Source organism: Gymnogyps californianus, chromosome 7 (assembly GCF_018139145.2).
Source record: "Gymnogyps californianus isolate 813 chromosome 7, ASM1813914v2, whole genome shotgun sequence".
Classification (NCBI taxonomy): Eukaryota; Metazoa; Chordata; class Aves; order Accipitriformes; family Cathartidae; genus Gymnogyps; species Gymnogyps californianus.
The window spans coordinates 31,857,926-31,878,140 of record NC_059477.1 but is presented as its reverse complement, the minus strand read 5'-3'; the positions used below and the strand labels follow the sequence as shown (position 1 = coordinate 31,878,140).

Below are 20,215 nucleotides of genomic sequence, written 5' to 3'. Positions count from 1 at the left end.
ACAATATTTATACACCACTAAGAAATACTTTGTGTTTCCCAGTATAGATTTCAGAGTGCTTTTATAAATATTGATGGATTTTAGACTTCTGGAAATAATACTCATGTCTCAGTTTTCATCAGCAAAACAAAACTACTATTGAAAAAAAAAACAATTTGGGGATTGTAGTTGACTGTAAACTGAAAGAGGTTTGTTGTAAACAACAACAAAAAGGCAAATGTTGATACCTTCCAAAATTACACGGCTGTTCTAGATGACAAATGATTCTCTTGCATCTTTTACCCTGCTCAGCATTATTAAGGTCGTAGCTGGGAAACCACATCCAGTTTGGGATTACAATCTTTTAGGGGAATGTGGATGAACTGGAGATAGTCCAGTGGAGAAAATTACAAATTAGGAGAGTTTCAACAGTGTGACCTGCGAAGAAGTGTTGAAGTATTGGGTTTGTTTAGTCTAGAAGGGAGAATACTGATTAGAAACAAAAGTCTTCAAATACATGAAGGTTTGTAAGGACAGAAAATAATGATAAATCATTCTCCATGACTGCAAAGGGCAGGATTAAAAATAATCATCTTAATTTGCTGCAAGGAAGATCTAGGTTAAGAAAAAGCTTAGATGCAAGGAACAGGCTGTATAAGGAGCTTGTGGAATTCCTGATTTTCCTGAAAACATTTTATTTATTTTATTCAGGGCTTTTCAGTCTGGAGGGGCATCACAAAATCCTTTGCAAATATAGAAACAATAACATAAAAAAATCTGTATTAGGAGAATTTATAGGGAATAAAGAATATAAGAATAATATGAGATAGATATAAAGATTTTACGAAGTTTCCAATCTAGGCTGCACAGAACTTCAAGGCATTGATCTCCTCCCTTGTACAGGAGCCAGCTATACCTGCAACATTTCTGACAGATATTTGTCTAGCCCTTGTTTAAAAACCTCAAAGGATGGAAATCTCACAGTCTTGCTGGGCATCCTTTTTGACATTTTTCTTGATGTTTCGCTTCACATTCCCTCACTTCAATTTTAAAACACAGTGCTACGTGAGCTATTCACAGTAGATAGAGGACAGCTTAATTTTCCCTCCTTTACAGTTATCTTCTCTGTATTTGAAGACTATTACCATGGCTCTGCACAGCTCCGATTCCCTCATCAAGTTTGTTCCCTAGTTGGTGCTTTCCAGCCCAGTGGTTGTTCTTGTTCCCCTCTGAGCACTTGCCATTTCATCGATAAGAGGCAGCGCCCGCACTGAACCCAGCACTCCCACTGAGGTTTTATTAGTGCTGCCCAGAAGACGTCGGTCATTTTTGAGGTCTTACAACCAGACTTGACACAGCCTAATGCTCTCTGGCTTCCAAAAAAAAAGCATTAGTTGTGTCATGAGATCTACTCAGCTGTGGAAAGTCCTGCTGTTGGGTCTTAAGGCTACCATACAGCTATTGTATTTATTTTACACTGGCTAGTATGCCTGAGCAGCTTAGCTTGTTTCACTGATACATGCTTTGGGGAAGGTTTACTTCAGAAACAGGTACCTCTGAGTCCTTATAATCAAATGTGAGCAGAGTGGCTAATGTAATTACTGAGCCCGGTGGTAGATGCCTGGCAGATTTCCTTTTGTTTTTTCAGCTGCTGGAAAGGTTTAACATTAGGAAGTTTAGGAACAGAAAGAGGAAACCCTGAAGATCTGCAATACTGATTTCAGTCTGACCATGCTTCTGTCATGAGTCTGAGTACAACTAATGAAGCATTTAATTTGCAATGAAATTCTGTATGATGTCGATGTTAGTTGCAAAGTAAAAATTTAAATAAGATCAAATAGGGATTATACACTTGTAGGAAATATGACTGCATGCAGATGTTAAAAATGTGAGACAAGGTTATAAAAATGCATCCTGGATATGGCCGGTGCAATAAAGAACGAGCTCTTCTTTCAAGTAGGCACTGCCTGATTCCTTGTGGCGCTGCTCAGAGCTCTGCACAGTCTTCTACATGATATTTGATTGCTTGGTGTTTACTTTCTAATGAAACAACACTCATTTACAAGCCTGGCCATTTAACCATAAAATATAATTCTTTGTCCTATTCACCCTGTCCTAAATCAAACAATTCTCTGCATGTTGCATCGCAAATACAGCTCACTTCCTCCCTTTATGTCTCCAAGTTGCCCTTACAATAGATTTACTTGTTACTCGGAAATCAAAATTGGGGAACAGGTGCATCAGAGGAGCAGACACAATAGCTGGTTCTGTGCCAACTCTACTGTTTAAACATCAGAAACTATTAAAAAATTAAAATAAAACTCAGTAGGGCAAGTTTTCCTCAGTCAATAGTGCAGCCCCATCAAAGAGAAGTGGATTTGAGTCCATGAATGAGGCACCGAGGGTTTGCTCTCCTTTTAAAGGTTTCATTTAACTGAAGGTCACCATTATCCTCTTTTCCAGCAATCATCTGCTAAATCTGGTAATAGCAACATTGACGTCAGCGGAGCTGGACAGGGGCACCGAATGGAGAAGAATTTGACCCACTATTTTTTCGCCACTATTGTAGTATGCAGAATCCCCTGAACTCGTAATCAAGCAGGGAGAAACCCTCGAGCAATCCTTTCTGCTGTAATCTCCACGTATTGCTATAGACCTGGGAGGAAATTGTTAGTCTAGTCTGGGTTTTGTATAGCCAATTTGGTTTAGATAGCTCACAAACAGCAAGGGGAAGAATCCTATCCTGCAGTTATGCTATATAATTGCTTTGGTTCTTCCGAAAAGAGGATTTGCCTGATTCATGTTCCATGTGATCTTATATAGATAAGCGGGAGCCATATAAACATTGTACATTGCTCAAATTGTCAGAGGCTTCATATAGTTTTGTATCCTAATCTGCAAACCTAACTTTTATTCTAGTTGGTCAGGGCTTGCAATCATCCTTGATTAAATTCTTTAAAAGAGGGATAAGAGTCAGCAAGATGCAACAGCTGATCTGCTTTTGTGAAACTTAGGTAGAGTTTAATATTTGCTTGGAAGTCTTGCACTGATAATTTTTCCACTATTCAATACCCTTTTCTAGAGTAAATCGTAGTCACATGGGAAAAGGCGTTTTGGATCGAGACACTACTAAAAAGTGTCAGGCAGTTTCTGAGTGGGACTAAATTAAGCCTACAGAAATAGAGATACCAATTCCCCTTTATTCACAGAAACATTTCCTCTGATGTTTGTGGCAGTGTTGCACAGGTGGACATCAGAGGTGGAGTTGGGGCACTTAGCAGAATGATTTCCAAAGCTTCCGAAAGCGGAGAGTAAGCTTTAATGACAAAAGGATGCAGGTCAGCAGGTTTGGGTCTGGTTTTCAGAGAGGGTGAGCAGCTCCGGCCAGTGCCAGTGGGCAATTTCAATTAAGACTGGTTAGGCTTGGATTCAATCTGTCTGCATTTGATTAGAAGGCTATTTGACAGTACTTTCTGTAGAATTTTGTTGTGTTTATCATTGTTTGGAGTGTAGAGATGAAAGGACAGAGATTAGGGAGCCAGGAACTGATTCAGAGCATTTCTAGGATTTTTATGTCTTTTTCTGTTTTGCAAGTTCTGGTAACTCTTCACAAGTGAGGCGGAGAACCACATAACATTTCACTTGAGAACGTGACCTTTGAACTGAAGAAATTTGGATTCAGAGTTCACAGAAAACTGGGAAGTGTGAGCACCCTGCACTTCTCCGAGGTGTGAGTTCCGAGCCAGAAGTTAATTAAAAGTAAGGGGACAAAACCTATTTCAAAAGCAACCACTTATGTTCTGTAGATATAAATCTGATGGGCCAAATAAATTCATGGGTTTGGCCAGGTCTGGTCTACCAGCTGGGGGCTGTGTACGAAATCATTTTGAGTGGAACAAAGTAGAGGGTTTCACCATCTGTGAGCAGTGCAGAGGAATGAAAGTCTGTTTATCAAGTGGGGTGGGCTGCAGAAAGGGAGCACTTCAGCTTTTCTTTTTGGAGCTCATCAGTCTGTGTTCCAGCTATAGCAGACACACTCACCATATAATCTGTTTCATAAACTGGTTTTCTGCCAGTTTGTTTTTCTGCACATAGATGCTTGTTAAATATCTTTCCTGTCAGGCTTAGTATTTTCTGTGCCAGTTCTTTCTGGACTCTGGTATAGAAATTGCGTTATTTCTGGCTTGAGTGCTTTGAAGTCCTTCAGTTTTGTTTCTGCTTTTACACCTGACAACATCTATCTTTGTAGCCTTGTCTTGTTGACCACAGGGACAAAGGCAGAATGTATAACGGTGCTGAAAACAGATGTGAGTAATTAGTTTTGCGTTGGGGCCAAACCAGGTTTGTTTTTAACTACATCCACTCTCAGCCTGTCACTCTCCTTTTCTGTTTTCCATGGTCACTGTCTCTGTGAAGCACCCTTGCTTTGCAAGGTGGCCTGACCTCTTACAAAGCTCATTTTGTCCCTAACTCTAAAGTTCTTTCGATTTCTGCTTTAACATCATGTAAGTCCCATTTCAACTTTGTTCTAGAGATGAAGAAAAGGCAGGAAAAATTAGTTTCTCTGTCATTTTTGCTCCTACAATCTTTGCTGGAGTTAGCGAAGTTTTTAAGGTGGAAATCATGCTTCCCAGCCATGTTGCCATTAAGAAGGTCATAGAGCTCATCAGCCCCTCTACTGTCTTATTTTTCAAGCTCAGTGAAAAGTTAAAAGGATGTAAAGTCTATTCCACTTTTCTTTGCATATTTACAATATGTTAATAATTGCAGCTAATGTTCTCAAAGTTAGAATTATTATTTCTAATGGTTCTTGATTTGAAGCATTATGGTATAGCAGTCAGCTTGTCATGGCTTTGACAAACACTTTATCATTCTATTTAAGGAATCAGTTTTAATCTTCAAAGAAAAGGGCTTAGTTAATTTAGAAGTCAAGCAGAGAGATGGCAGTCATATGAGCTTTTAGCACAATAGATATTCATAAAATATCCCCCATAAAATAGTAAGCCTTAGGGACAGATGCAGTAATACAACATTCCCTCTTTTTTTCCTCCTGCACGTGTCTACTCCCACTGAGGACAGTCATTAAAAGTAAGCACTTGTAAATTCAGAGCCACCTGACCTGGCATAAAAAATATGGGTTTTTAAGAATCTCATGTAGAAAAGAAGAAGGAGCAGGACTGTTCTTTGGTAGGTACTAGTGCCTTTAAGGGAGCTGATTCAGCTAAGTTTGGGTTAATATTCCTGAAGTCAGAGAGAGAACTGTCTTAGTCTCAGAGCAATTATTGAATGCTATTACCTTTACATTTGCAATCTGGTGGCAGAATAATGCAGCCTCCTGGGGGAAGGGGAAAAACTCTAGTATCAGGGATATTTAAAACGAGACTGAATAAAAATTGCATGAGGTCCAATATGCAGCAGTCCATTAGTACTGCGCTGCAGTAAGACCTATATCTCATGCCTTATGTTCCCTTCTAGAGAAAAGGAATTTTGGCCTTAACAAGGGCTACTTCATCATCATGATTGTGGAGCTATTCTTGAACTCCTGTGAACTCCCATCTGGCTGATTCTTGTAGCCATCACCACTTTTGCCATTTTCATCCGTGCTGACAATTCCCAGCCTTTTCTTCATAGCACCCTAGAAAGCCATCGGCACTGCTTCAGTTTGCTGGGCACAAATGCATAAGCAGTCAAGAGGGGATTTATATACTTAACTCCAGGAATTGGCTGTTTCTCTTCCTATCCCCTTACTCCCCCTCTCCTAAACGATAGGCACCTCATTTTTGTCAGCTATTTTTTCTGGGCGTTCAAATTTCTGTATATGTGTGTGCAGAAATGCCAATCTTGACATGTCTTTGTGCAGCTCAAAGCCTGCTCTATACCCAAGCAGGCTGGGTACAGCCCCAGCCCAGCTACCCAGCCGCCAGCGGCGAGCAGAGACAAGTGAAATCAGGGATGCTGGAGAGTGGCTTTACAGACACGCTCGCACCAGCAGCCCCCGTTATTTCACTTTCCTGCTTGAGCTTGGAAATTTGTCTACTAGATCACAAGTGTGTTAGTCCTTTAGGAATGAAGGCAAATCCATGTAGAGTGTATTTCTGCAGGATTGATTGTGCTTAGTGTTTATCCTGTGTGTAACAGACCATTGCAATTCATGCGAGCAGCCTTATGCTGAGCCAAAGGGCTTTAATTGGAGCGAAGCATCTGAGTCCTAAAGAAACGAAACTATTTGCCAGTTGCGGAGAAGAAAAAAGACCAATGTGTCATTAGTACCCAAGCCTCGTGCAAGGGGAAGGAAATAATTGAAGTGCAGAGTTTTCAAAAGACCAAGCATGCCCACGAAGTAGGAGGAGGTGAAAACACATTAACCAAAACCCAGGGGGAAATTTCCATCCCAACTCAAAATAGGGCGAGCAGCGTGACCCTGTGCGTGCAATCATCTCCTCCACTTAAAAGGCTTCTCGGTGTGTGATTGAGACACGGATGCTTTAGTGGATAAGGAAGAAAATCTCTGGTCACAGCCAGATCCTAGAGGTATATTTGCTCTGTATCCTGACAAAGTCTTTCCATGCAAATAAGAAAGATCTCCTGTAATAAATGACCAGTTTTTAAGAAGCTGTGTTTGAAGGTTTTTTTCCTAAAATAATCCTGCAGACCTTTCTCCATAACAATTCCATTTTTGGCAATTCGACTTGAAGAATCTTTCGTAGGAATTGGGAACGTTTGAAGTGAATCATTTAATTTGCTTAACTTAAAGAGGTTCCTACTACATTTAATTTTAAGCTGATTCTCTCTAATTGAAGTTCAAGTCACTCTTAAATATTTAGCCTCGTTAAGTGAAGATCCAGGAAAGAAAATGTAATAATAATTTCCTTTTTTGCTTTACCTGAAGTATGCCTTTTTTGAGTTTTTAATTTTGAAACACCAATTTACTTTGAGCTACCAGCATGAATAATTTCCAGGGTTTCAAGCACAATTTAGTATTTTAAATTGAAAAGCTAGATCAATTAATTCTGTATTATTTTAAAGACTTTCCTTATAACAGTTTTGCTGGGGGAGAGAAGCAGGGGAGAATCAAATTCCATGTTGATCAAGTGATCACCCATATAAATGACCAGTTAAATATGCAGCCTACATATTTTTCCATGCTTGAAATATTGGGGAATTTTTTGAGGATATGCTTGCTGAGGTGTTTTGGTAACTTGACCTGGTTGGCCTGTATCCTCAAACTGGTGCACCTAGAAGGCAGGAGTATGAGATCTGTGTTTAGTTTCAGGATTTCAGTGGGATGAATTGGTTACGCAGCTGTCCGTGAAAATCAGACCATTTTAGGGGACTCTCCCACTGCAGTCAGTCATCCAGTTCCCATGCGGCTAACCTTGAAAATGTGAACTTGATGTCTATCTAATAAGCAAGTACTGGCTGTTTTCTCATCGGTTCCCTCCCCTTATTTCTTGGCTGGTAGCTGTTCATGTTCAGCTGATTTTCTTTTTTTTTTCAGCCTAACTGACTGTGACACCAGATAAATTAGTGAGCATTTTGTCTCCATGATTAATCAGTGAGCTTTCAGTTTTGGCACTGTGTTGTAGCATTGCTTAGAGGATAAATAAATAAATCAATCAGATATTCCTGACAACTGTGAAATGATTAAGCAAAGGAAAAAAAAAAGCCACACAACAAAAAGTTGAATGATCGCTTCATCACTCTTTAATGTGAAATCAAAAAGTACATGGTTTTTTTTGGCTTGGATAACTGGACATGCTAACTTTGAATCAGCATTCTTCCCACTGGATCTGCTGGTGGTTGTTACATGGGACTGAGAGACTTCCTTTATCTGAATTTCTGATGGGTTAAGTTGGAGTTACAGTTTCTATTTAGAAGTGCGGTTTTAGTCTGAAATGGAGTATTTAAAAATGGAAATTGCTCTCTCAGTGAATCACAGTCCTGGCTGTTGACCTGAGTGACAAAACCCACTTTTTCCCTCTTGCAAAGCTGATGCTGTTCAGGGAGACTGTGTTGGCTTTACTTCTGCCTCTCGCTGTATCGACACATTGCTAACTAGTTGCAAGGGCAAAATCTGTTCTCATTTAGTATCTAGTCAACATTCTTGTTTCTGATGGTGGTGGACAAGGTGGCTGTGGGAAGACTTTTGCCCAAAGATTTTTCCTTTTTTACAGTCAGGATGGATCTCAGTTTGCTGCCCCCAGCCTGGTAGCAGCTGCAGGTCCAGCAGCTGGAATGTCCTCACTTGCTCTGAGCAGTTTTGGCCTGAGGTCTCTGGGAGGAAAACAAAAGGAATTCTTCCTATCTCCCAGCTACATTTGTTTTATGTTTTGGAACACAGGGTACAAACTCTGTGCCTGAGTATTTGACCCTGCTTGTCAAATATACAACTTTTCTTGACTTCAGTTAAATTTAAGCCAAGATGTCAGAGGGCAGATTTTGTCTCAGCCCATGCAAAATGGCCATTTTGATGCAATTTGGTCTATTAGGTATGTTAATGCTAAACATATAAAATTATTCCTCCATACATATTTTTCTCTGAGGCCATCTAGCCACTTAAACTATGGATGACCCATAAATACATACACTTACTCAGTTCAGGTGGCCCTGAAAGAATTGTGAACATTTTCGCTATTACAAATATTATAAATAATTCCTGAAATCTTATTCAAGAAAACATATTTTGTGCGTGCATGCAGTGAGGGGAGAAGGAAGCCCTTGAGGTTCCTCCTGAAGAGATGAAAACCAAAATGCATCCAGCTCTCTTAGCCAAGCCTCGACATAAAGAGGTGCAACCTTGTTGAATACAATAGTTGGCCTATGTTATAATTCTGAGTTTTGTTTCAAGTAAAATACATCCTCAGTTATAATATCAGCATAATTTCCATTGTATCATTTGTAATGGTGACTGCAAAAAAGAAGACACCTGAAATAAAGCGTGCCAGCAGTCAGCTGAAGCATTTCCCTTATCTTCACTTCCATAAATTTATATCTGAAGGCATGCGTTTTTCTAAAACTGCTCTGTCTGCCTGATGACACAGCAGCACAAAATCTTGCTGTGGGTGGGTAAGGCTATCCATCCACACCTAACAAATGAACACCCTGAAAACTCCTCTGCGAAATGCCATTCTCAGGATACTTTGTGTTCTCAAGGTCAGCCTGTTTCCTAACCCTTGTGTCCTTTTCCTTTCTTTCAGGGTTTTGAGGACCCCAAGGACAAGTAAGCAAATTTACTTCTGTCATACCCTGTTACGTCTGCACATTTGGGATTTTTTTCTCATATTAAAAAAAGACAAAAATTAATGCCCAGCAGCCAAGAATAATGGCTGGACTCCCTAGAGGTTTCTCGTGGAGGGACAGCTAGTCGAGGGCACGGGATTGACTGATGTGCATTCAGAACTGCCGCTGCCCTCAAAACATTTATTTGTTTATGTGGTTCTAACTTGCTTGTAATTAAAATGCTTTTGCTGCTCTTCCCCTTGCCCCTAATATTCTTCGCTATTTGCTGCTTTGAAAATATCCCAAGAACAAAATCTTCCTGTGAAGTATGTCTAAGTGTTGAACATCTCCAATAAGAAAAATTTCTGTATGTATTGAAATATATATATAGTTTCTGAGTTTATTTGTATGTATTTTATATTACTCATTATTACATATTACTTATTTCTATATATAAGAATGAACTCAGAAATGACAGCTTATTTGAAAAAGTAAATTCAGACTTTCATGCTTTAAAATACAGCCACATTAAAGTAGCATTTTCATTTTTTTTGTATAGAGCTTTAAAAAAAATTAGTTAAAATAACAATTTAACAAGAATGATATTTTGAAAAATTGTTTTTGGAGGAGAAAAACCCAACTGTGTTCACTTTTTAACTTCTATAGCTGGACATAACAAAAGCATTTCCTGTATTGAAGGTGTTTGGAATAATTTCACAGGTCAGGACTAAGCGGACCTCTATAAGCTGGGAAAGCTAAAGGCTTCTGTGGGCCTCAAGCATCCGGCTTTGGGAAAATTCACATTGTGGTGGTTGAGCATTGAGAGCAACTCCCTAAAAGTAAAGGGAAGTGATAAGTTTGAACATGGCAACATTAAAAGTCATTCTCTCCTTCCCTTGCCCTTCACTGCAAACTTGATTTTCATAACATTTAGCTCTCTGCATCCTGGGATGTTTCCGTGGTGCTGCAAGGTGTCTAGGGGGAGTCGCCACGGTTTCTTGTTGCATCCACGGCTGCTGGGAACTCAGTTGATGCTAGATATACTTTGGACAGAAAAGAGCTAACAGATTACAACAAAATAATTCTTAGGAATACAGAAATTTCAAGTATCCCTAATGAAATAGCATCCCTCCTCATAGTTTGTGCAAGAAAACATAAATTCAGCTGCCACAGTGTTGGTCCACAACAAGAGTCACCCAGCTGGCAAGGAACGGCATCTCCACTGTTGCTCCAAGGACCATAATGTCTCTCCTCCATCCTATAGTTTGAAAAGCTTACTTGAGCTGTTACGGCCAATAGCTAAGAGCTGTGTATTTACAGTGCTGATTCAGTGTGACGCCATCTTATTATATAGATTGCAGGATTTTTGCAGTTCTGTTCAGCACCAAACGAAGCTACTACTTGCCTCAGATTCTCTTGATCCAGAAATCTGTTTAACTCAAGAACAAAGATTTGGCCAAAAAAACCCTCTAGCAGAAAATGTTCATGGTGATATTGGTTAAAATCAGATACCTAAACCATGTCAAGCACTCAAGCCAGTGCCTTCACGTGCAGAAACACTGAGCATCAATACTTTTCTCTTACAGTTAAGGAAGACGTAGGCACCACACATCTCTGAAAACAGGACCCGACACTTACGTGCCTAAATGCAGATTTAGTTATTGAATCTAGGCATGAAACATTTACAATTATGGTGTACGTGTAGTTTTGGCAGTGGTCACACTCTTCATTTGCAGAAAGTAATTAAATCAGCAGAACATTTTTGGATTACTCTGAAGCCAGCATCTCTGGGTTAATTGCTAGCTTTCACATTTGCAAGCGGAGTGCAAAAGTTGCTCCAAGCTCTCTTCGCGCTGTTCCTGTCCCTTGCAACAATTTTCTGTTGGCTGCATTTGGAGAAATCTCAGCAGTGCTTTTAAGAGGTGTTTCTGTACGTTTCATGGCAGCCTGAAATCCTTGGTTTTCCCTCCCCCACCACACTATCAATATATCAATAAGTATTTCCACATATGAATTTCATTAGTCTATGGCAGTACCTCAGCTCTGACTTACAGGCACTGCCTCCAGGGCACTCCTTAGCACGGGGAAATTTTGTATTTCAATTTAAAATTACATTTATACAAATGTACCCAAACTTGCTGTACAGTAATTTAGTCTGGGTACAACTGGCTGCAAAAGTCACTCAAGCAGTTAGGTATATGCAAGGTGACTAAGCTTCCCTGCAGTCTACGTGAAGGTGGCTGCCTCACTGCGAATATCCCAGCAAGGCGATTTAAAACCTGCAGGAGTATTTCTACACAATCTGCAACCACAGAAGTTACTGTAGTATTAGAGATACCCTCAACAGGTCATTACCTGTTACAAAACTGGAGGCAGCCGAGGCCAAAGCCTGAGCAGGCAATTTCTTCTTCTCTTCACATCTTCCTGAGTGACGCTTTTGGACTGGAACTTGAAATTTAACTGAGGTTCACCAAGATGCTGAGCTGACTCTTTTGCTTCAGTTCTAGGGCAAAATGTATTGCATCTCTTGTACGTGGTATGAAATGACTAAATGTGAATGACCCAAATGTGTAAATAACTCGCAGGATCTTGGAAGACATTCTGTAAATACGAAACCTAATGATTTCCTTGCTCATTTGTATGAGTCCAGAAGACATTGTGAGGACTGAATGAAAATAAGCAGCAGCATCTTGCATGCTCAAGGAGATGTTCTGCCTCTAAGGAAGCATCTAGAAGTAAATTGAATGTCCTGTCCTTCTAGGGACAAAACCACTTTTAATTTCAAAGTGGAATGTATGAAGTTCAAGGAATTAAATAACTCTAAAGCCCAAAAATAAAAAACTCTTTTCCCCGACCCCACTGAAATATTAAGATTGGCTAAAATAGAGATAAGACCTTGAGACAAACTAGGTTTGCAATTGCCATATTGTCACTAAATAGAAGCCGATGGTGTGTTGTCATGACCCCGCTGAGGTGTGGACACATTCAACTTGCTGGCTGGGGTGAAGGGAGTTGGAATGGAAATGAGTAGATGGACCTGATTTATTTTTCTCTTGGCAAGAGGTACACGGTAGTTGGGGTACAGAGGGCTTCTTGAAATCTGGTCCAGTTTTGCAGAAAGCTTTTGGAGAGCCTTTCTTTTGGAAAGGGACCTTTAACTTTTAAAACAGAGTCACATTCTGGTTTGTAAGCTGCTTTGAGCAGTCTCCACTTTACAGCACAGCCATAGCTGTAGGGGCCCGCTGGCTGCAACACAGTGTTTGTGCGTTATGCACTGTTATGCAGTACAAATAAAACCGAGAAAATAAAGCAGCGTAGCTTTTCATCGTGCTTGTCAGACCTCACGATTTTTTCTCCAGAGTGCCTAAGGTGAAGCTCACAGAACGTGAGCCATAAGTTGCTGTGCCATCATGGGGTTTGCACGTAGAAATCGTTATCCACTGGAATATGCCCCAGTGCAAGTGGGGAGCATATTCCAATGGATAACTATTGGCATATCCCGTGGATAACCTTGGCAATCATGCAAGCAGAGCAGAAAAACAGCACTTCAGGATTAGCTTTTAATATCTGCTTATAGCTATTTTTAAGGCAGGCCATTAAAGTGACAGTATCAAGTCATTAAAATCCTGTTAGATTTTAAAAATAACTAGAGAGTTTGGGGAGGTGCTTCAGGTTTCCTGATCCTCAGTGCAAAATGCCTCAGGGCAATTAAGTTTTCAGTGTTATTTTTTTCAAGTTTTTGAAAATCAGCCTCATTTTTCTGAAGCTGTAGCTGAGCATCAGAAACACACTGATACTAAAGATTATAAGCAATTTAGAAATCTTGTTCCACATATTTAGAAAGCAGAATCTAATTTGGTTTTTTTTTTTCTTTTGCTGTCTTTTTCTTTTGCAACCTTTCCTTGAGTTAAGTAAAGATCTTGTAAACAGAAAATTTTGTCTGGTTTATGCTTTATACTCATAAATAACTGCATGAAGGGGAGGCAGTGGGGTGTCAGGCCCCATTTTTTTCCCCACATGTTCATTCTGCGAACAATTTTTTCTCAAAAATGAAGAATTGTTCAAGTTCAGAAATTTTCACAGAAATATTTACAGAAATTACTATTGGGAAGTAAAAAATACGACTGGTTACATAAATCATTTTGCCAGTTCAGGCACTGACAGCTACGACAGCACGACAGTGCAGGGAAGAATAAGTCAGAGGACTAGTGGAAGGAAACTACTGACCAATTTTAGAGAATGAAGGACGGTAAAGAGACTGCAAGGCAAGAAAACAGATGGATGTAGTATAGAAAAAGGGCAAGTAAATCAAATCCTTTCACTGGTGGACTCAGGAATGGCAATGAGCTCTAGAGCCGATATAATTTTCCTCTCAGCTCATAATCTGTTTTCCAACTTGAAGCTGTCATAAGCAAAATGCCATTAACCTCCAGCTTGTTATACAGTGAAATGATAACATATGGTGAAGAGGGGGAAATTATCTTGTCCTCTTATGCTCCCTTTTCGTGACGTCCGCAGGAATACACAGGAAAGTATGAACCCAGAAGATGAAGTGGATGAGTTTCTGGGCCGTGCCATCGATGCCAGAAGTATTGATCGGTTACGTTCTGAGCACGTGCGCAAGTTCCTCTTAACATTCAGGGAGCCTGACTTGGAGAAAAAGGTAATGTTGTCTAAAAATCGTTGCAACGTGTTAGTCAGGCTTGTTATGAGTTTTAATTCTCCTGCATAAGGTCAAGCTTTTGTATCTACAGGTAAAGCTAGGTTTTAGGTGTTGGAGGTGGGGTTGTGGTCTTAAAAAATCCGTGCTTCTTCATGGAAACCTTAATATACGTGTCCCTAGAAAGTCACGGTCATCTGAAGGGAGCACTGGGCAGGAAAACCAAGCCGTTTCTGTCAGACACACATGAATATGCAATGATGAGCTGTAAAGGGAATCCAGAATAAGCCAGATTTGTTTCTCTGACTTGAGGCATCCAAACTGAGATTGCGGTCACCCCTTATCTCCGTCAGATCACTGGAGAAACCTGCTTCAGCTTGGCTGAGCTCCGAATCACGTCTGGAGGGGCTTCTCCCTACCCTTTGTCCCCCCAGGGAGCCCCAGGTACTACTAGGGTTCATTGGGATGCAATTCATACTCTGGTCATTTTTGGGAGCCCATTTTAAGCAACAAGTAGAGTTCTCTATCTCACAAATGTGAGAAAGGGGAGTAACAGACCTAGGGCTCCCCAATAGCTGATTGCTTCCCGATTTTGTTTCAGATATCATTGTTGTGAGGCAAAGATCATTTCAATTTCTCTGTCCATGTAATAGAGACAACATCAGCTCTAGATGGCTGCAAAGTTAAATTCACTTAAGTCCAGAGGTACCTGGATGCTATTATTAAGGGTTATAAACCCAGCTATATATAAACTGCTGGGTTTAGTTGCCCAAAGAAAGTCAAAGTCATGTTTTTTCTTTTTTTTAATCCAAGCACAGATCCTTGGGATACTTGAGTGGTCTTCAGGTTAAACTCATTATTCAATGGAAAAAGCTTCAGTAATAAGTTTGCAGTAATTATTTTATCATTTTATTTAGAAACACTCTTTCAATGACAGGAATTACAACCTATTGCAAAAGCAGACCTTTGCAGGATTTACAGCTATTCAATGAATCAGTGTGGGACTGGATAAAAGCTCAAGCATGTAATTTCCCCCTACTCCTTCCCTTCAATTTTATAGCTGAAAACTGCTAGGGAAATTAGCAGTTCACCTGTTCTGAGCACCTTTTGTTTTGTGATTCAAACATTGAGACCGTCTGTACTGAGAACCATGCTTCAAGCTAAATAAAGCATCTTTGGGAACTGGATGCAGCTCCCATGTGACCGATACGTTGACAAGTAGTTGGAAGGAGTGACTGTGTGAAAACCGCAGCATCCTCGCACTATCATTAGAATGAGCCAAGCCGTCTACACAAAATACAAGGTTTTCTCATTAGCAACATTCATACCGGTTGGAGGAAACTTCCCATGGAAGAAGTTTAGGTCTGACGACAGTGACCTACAATCCTGGTCCCAGTTAATCTGTTTCTGTTCCTCTCATGGAAGGGGCAGATGGCAAATCCTCTCTCCACCCAGCTGCGTGGGTTTGTTCCCTGGCCTGTGGGTCTGTTCAAGCCCTTACAGCTTGCCCAGGGAGAAGGAGAGTTTGTAATGTTAGTCGTTTCCTACCAGCGCTGCTTTCCAGGGACCTAAACGGAAGCCAAGTCAGAAGTTTTTATGGAGAGAAGGCAGCCAGCCAAAGTTCCCACTAACATAACCCTGTTTGCATTTTTCGCAGTACTCCAAGCAGGTGGATGACAGGTTTGGAGCCTACGTGGCTTGTGCCTCCCTAGTCTTCCTCTTCATCTGCTTTGTTCAAATCATAATCGTGCCACAGTGAGTACCTTTTCATCCCTTAGCTCCCATCTGCTCCCCTCCTCTATTCTGGCCTACTTTTCTTTGTTTTTTTTCTTGAGAATTCAGAGCACCAAGGGGAAGAGAAAATCCTTAAATAATTCATGCTGAAGTGATGAGTGGTGCTTATTGTTTTCACTCATTTCTAGTGCAGATTAAAACCTCCTCACTGGCACGTGAGGATTTCTGTTTTCCCAGTGTGATTTCTCTTACCATTTCCCTCCATCTTAGGAAATTCAGTTCAGCATGTTTATAAGCCTGTGGAAAACAAATATCACTAAGTAGGAAGGATTGCCTACTAAGGCATAGTACGCATTCACAACACGAGGCTAGGCTGTCCTCTTATCTGAACGCAGTGGGACAGGGAGGTGAAAAACCCATCACAGCCTCGTTGCTCAGAGCACTGAGGTCGCAGGGTCTGCTTCACAGATGAGGCATAACCTCTCATGCATTTATTCTTCTGGACTCAGAGCAGCAGTGCAAGAAGAAAGGTAGAGAGGGAGTTGAGCTACACATGCCTAAGCTTTGAGTAGCTCACTCCAGGTTTAAGGGTTGCAGTCATTTCTTTCCCCAGGCAAGAGTGGCATGAGCTCCTCAGGGCTGTGGGGCACAGTGCTCTTGGACCGCTGCAGTGAAATGCTTTGTCTGAAAGGCATGGTGTAACCCACTGGATCTTTTCCAGCAGTGAGCTCTGCAGACATGGTATTTCTTCTCAAAGAGTTCATAAAAAAATCCCTTAAAATTAAAACATGTTGGTATTTCCTGTGCTCTGATTTAGTAGCAATAATATATCATTCACTGAGCACTGCTGTGTTGGAAATAAATTTGGAGTTAGTCATTTTTAATCTGAAGAACAAGATCACAGAACCTCTGAAAATGCTCCAAATTCATCTTCATTACAAGAAGACAAAAAGTTGTGTAAAGAGAGCTCCAGTACTATTTTATGCCATTACAACTGCTTTCTACTTCTGTTCACACCACAGATCTTTTCAGAGTAGAGATTGGTTTGTAGTGTTCAGATCAGATATTTGGAAGGTCACAGAAACAACGCATAGTCTGATGTTTGAGGTCATTCACTCTCCCAGGCAAGAGGTCATTCACATCTGCTCACAGAAAGATTGAATCAGCAAAATAACATCAGTACAAATGCACTGTGTGAACAGACAGATCTGCTTTGGGAAACTGGAAGTGAAGCTGAAAGAGGCTCAAAATTGAAACTAGATCAATCCCAGCAATTAACACATTGTTAATTATGTCCAAAAATGTTCTTTGAGAGTAATTGTTTTAGCAAGGGCTTACACTTTGGCTCTCTGGATATTACTGCTGTGACTTCACACCTGCAGAGGCCCTCTACCAGCCTTTGTGTTGCTCATCAAACTCCCTAAGCAGCCACTAAGCTGTCTCCATAAAACCCAGTTTAACATTTAAATGACAACTTGACAATTTCTAATCTGTGGCAACCATATGGCTGACTCCTTTGTATTACGCAGGAGCCAATCCCTTATGGCAGCGTGGTGTAAATGTCATGCTGCTCAGTCTCCTTCTATGCCGCCCATAAGGGTGGTGGTTGGTTTTTTTGCTAAGTTCTGAAGTGGCCTTAGGCAGCCTGGCCTGTCTGAAAGATGATTTGGTTCAAGAGTAAATAAAATTCCATGTTTTCACTGCAGGCCAGATAAACTTCCCTTCACCTTTTGGTTTGTTTTTGCTGTATTCCAATTGCATAGTTTTGGTCTTTTGTTGAAGGTAACAGTTAAGCAGCAACTGAACCCACAGGTGTATGTATGTCACCATCAGAGCATCAGGAAAGACACAACATGGAATTTGAATCTGAAACTAGAGACAAAATGGCAGTGATAATTTATGATGATAAAGAGGAATAGCTTTAATGAATTTCACAAAGGCTCAAACAGTGAATTAGCAAGTACAATTATCTCGGTAGCCATGAGAGAACACAGAGACCAGCTGGCTTTGGTGTGGTTGGCCTCAATGTCACATCACAAGAATAATTCCTTTAAATTATGAACAAGGCTAACTCCTGGGAGGAGGCCTATCCTGTCACACTGAGACCAATCACTGGGAAATTGTTGTTGAATATCTTCATGATCAAAACGTGAAAAAGCACAGTACAACGTTGGCCCTGGGGTCCTGTTTGTACTTCAAAGTTGGGAGGAACAGGAACCTCTCAAGCTGGCCAAGCTAAGGCTGTTTCCCCTGACTCTCCTCATGCACGGGTTGCTCCCATCCCATGCACGAGACAGAGCACGGAAGATAGCGCAGCACAGACATTCCCCGTGCACAGCAAGGACGGGTAGCTATTCCCATTGAGACTATTCCCACTCAGCTGCACTACAGTACTCAGTGCGCTTTCCTTCCCAGGGGTCTCCTGCCCACAGCCAGCCAGAGGCTGACCTGCCATAACAAATTGTTCTATCAGCTCCTCTAGCACATGAAGTATTTCTCAGTCCCTCTGCTGTCACCCCGGCAGGAAGGTGATTGCTATAAAAGGTGCAGTATTCTCTGCTCTGCAGCCTGTGTGAGTAATTCAAAATAGGACAGAGTATCTGTTGGTATTCAAGGCACCTCGTATGTCCTACTGCTATCCTAACTGGAAAGCCCATGCAGTGTGTCATAGCTTGTACAAATGTCATGTTCTGGAGACAGAGCTGTAGCTATTCTATATGGTGTGCATTTAAAAAAAAATATCTCCTTGATTTCAGCTCTACATTTATGCTGGGTTTTTACCTGACCTGTTTCCTGATCCTGACCACAGTGGTGTTTGTTTCAGTCATTTACTCCTGTGTAAAGGTGAGTAATGTGGTTTCTTTGTAGAGTCCTTTGCCTAAGATAACTGGATCAGCAATCTGTTTCTTCAGCTAACAGCATGTTTTGTTAGCCATCCTTTCCACACTATGTGATAAGGGTTACAGAAAAAGCCTTTGATAAGACAGAATGAACTGCAAACAGATGTTAGGGTTGGCATCTCTTTAGCTCAGTAATCACTCTGTGGATCTGCATGTCTATTAAGTCCCCTGCAGGCACTCTCCTATTGATATAAGAAGAACACATTTTGCAATGTGGAATGAAACACTGACCATTCGCTTCCTCCCTGTAAACTTCCTGCCGAGTCGCCTGTGTACTGGCCCCTGCTGCATATGCATGTTTGAGTAGGCAGATAATCAGAAGCAGAATATCATCAAGGAAAAATGTCCTGGGGGGAAGTAAAAGCCATAAACATATAGAAGTTTATATCAGCCTTCCTCAGACGAGTGTACAGAGCTTCCAGCATTCGGTGGGCTCTTTCTTGTAACTGGTTTTGATCAGCAAAGAAATACGTTGTGTGAAATCCAAAACCATATTAATTCTTCTTGGCAGTCTGTGGTAAATTGGCAGTCAGCACCTTGGGAAGGGTGATGTGCTCATCTTTTTCACTCAAAGGTATTCCTATTAAAATGTTGATGCTAGTTGATTGTATTTGCAGTTTTGGGGATCCTTCCAGTCTAGCAGTGTCTGAACATGGAATACGTTCAGATTCAGGCTCCTTAGCCCAAGCTCAGCTTTGTTCCTCAGAGCCTGGAATAAAATAGGTCAGTAGCATTATGTTTCCTGCAGAAGAAACAGTGGGATGATGGATTATGTCAGGCAGATGATTTGCCTCACTTTAATTATCTTCTCTGTGCCATTTTCAACAGTTGAATGTGGGTGCTCTTGACAGACTTGCACCTTTCATGTCTTTTTGATTTTTGAAAGTTAGATTTGGAGAATTAAGCTTTGCCTTCTTGTTTAATAAGAGCTACAAACTCTTCCCAGTGAAAGAAGCTTCAGGTTATATTTGAACTTAACAACTCACTCACGGGGCTTCCCTTGGGCTTATGACAATTTTAAAGGGAGCCTAGTTCATAAGCACAGCATCCCGTTGGTCCTGCTTGTTTACCAGCAATGAGAATTACAAGTCAGAAATAACAGTGCTAATAGGAAGGCTTGGGTCCCTTGAGCTGGGAAATGGAACCCAAAGATGCCTGGTTATACGTGGCGTGTCCATCGCACGTGAGGATGCTACTGCATTGTCATTAGTTTGTAAACTGGTATCAGCAGTTAATGTGATTAGCAGTTACTTAACAACCAATGTGGAAAGCTTTTGGTCACAGCCAGAAAGGACTTGGAAAGGCGGTGCAGAGCTGTGCTGGAGCCTACTTATGCTGCAGTGCCACCGGCAGCAACATCCCAGTGTACTGCCAGCCATGCAGAGCCACACCAACACACCAGCTCTGCTGGTGCTGGGCACATATTGGGGCAAGAGCTGTGGCAGACCCAGACCTCTGAAGCATTCGAGCTGGCTGACTTGCAACCAGATGGATTTCAAGGCGCAATGCTGTTTGTCACCCACTGGCTTTTACGGGCTTAGGTTGCTTCCACACACTGACAGCAGCACTCATTTATTCCGTCCTCATTCAAAGGTTTTGGGTTTGGTTTGGGCTTTTTGGTTTAATATTATTACTGATCTTAATTAATGATTAATTTAAAAGGCACACAGGATTTTTCAGTCCCCGTGACCCTAGGCAGATGTTCAGTCTTGCTTTCTTTGCC

The 20,215-nt window shown here is 41.1% G+C and overlaps 1 protein-coding gene across 1 annotated transcript in view; it reads left to right on the top strand.

Moving 5' to 3' along the window:
• ADCY5 (adenylate cyclase 5) overlaps positions 1-20,215 on the top strand; it is a 224,165-nt gene that overhangs the window by 181,683 nt on the left and 22,267 nt on the right. The window contains exons 9-12 of the mRNA XM_050899524.1: positions 9,177-9,199; positions 13,717-13,861; positions 15,516-15,613; positions 18,349-18,436. Coding sequence (XP_050755481.1) covers positions 9,177-9,199; positions 13,717-13,861; positions 15,516-15,613; positions 18,349-18,436 — 354 coding nt within the window. The remainder of the gene's footprint in view (positions 1-9,176; positions 9,200-13,716; positions 13,862-15,515; positions 15,614-18,348; positions 18,437-20,215) is intronic.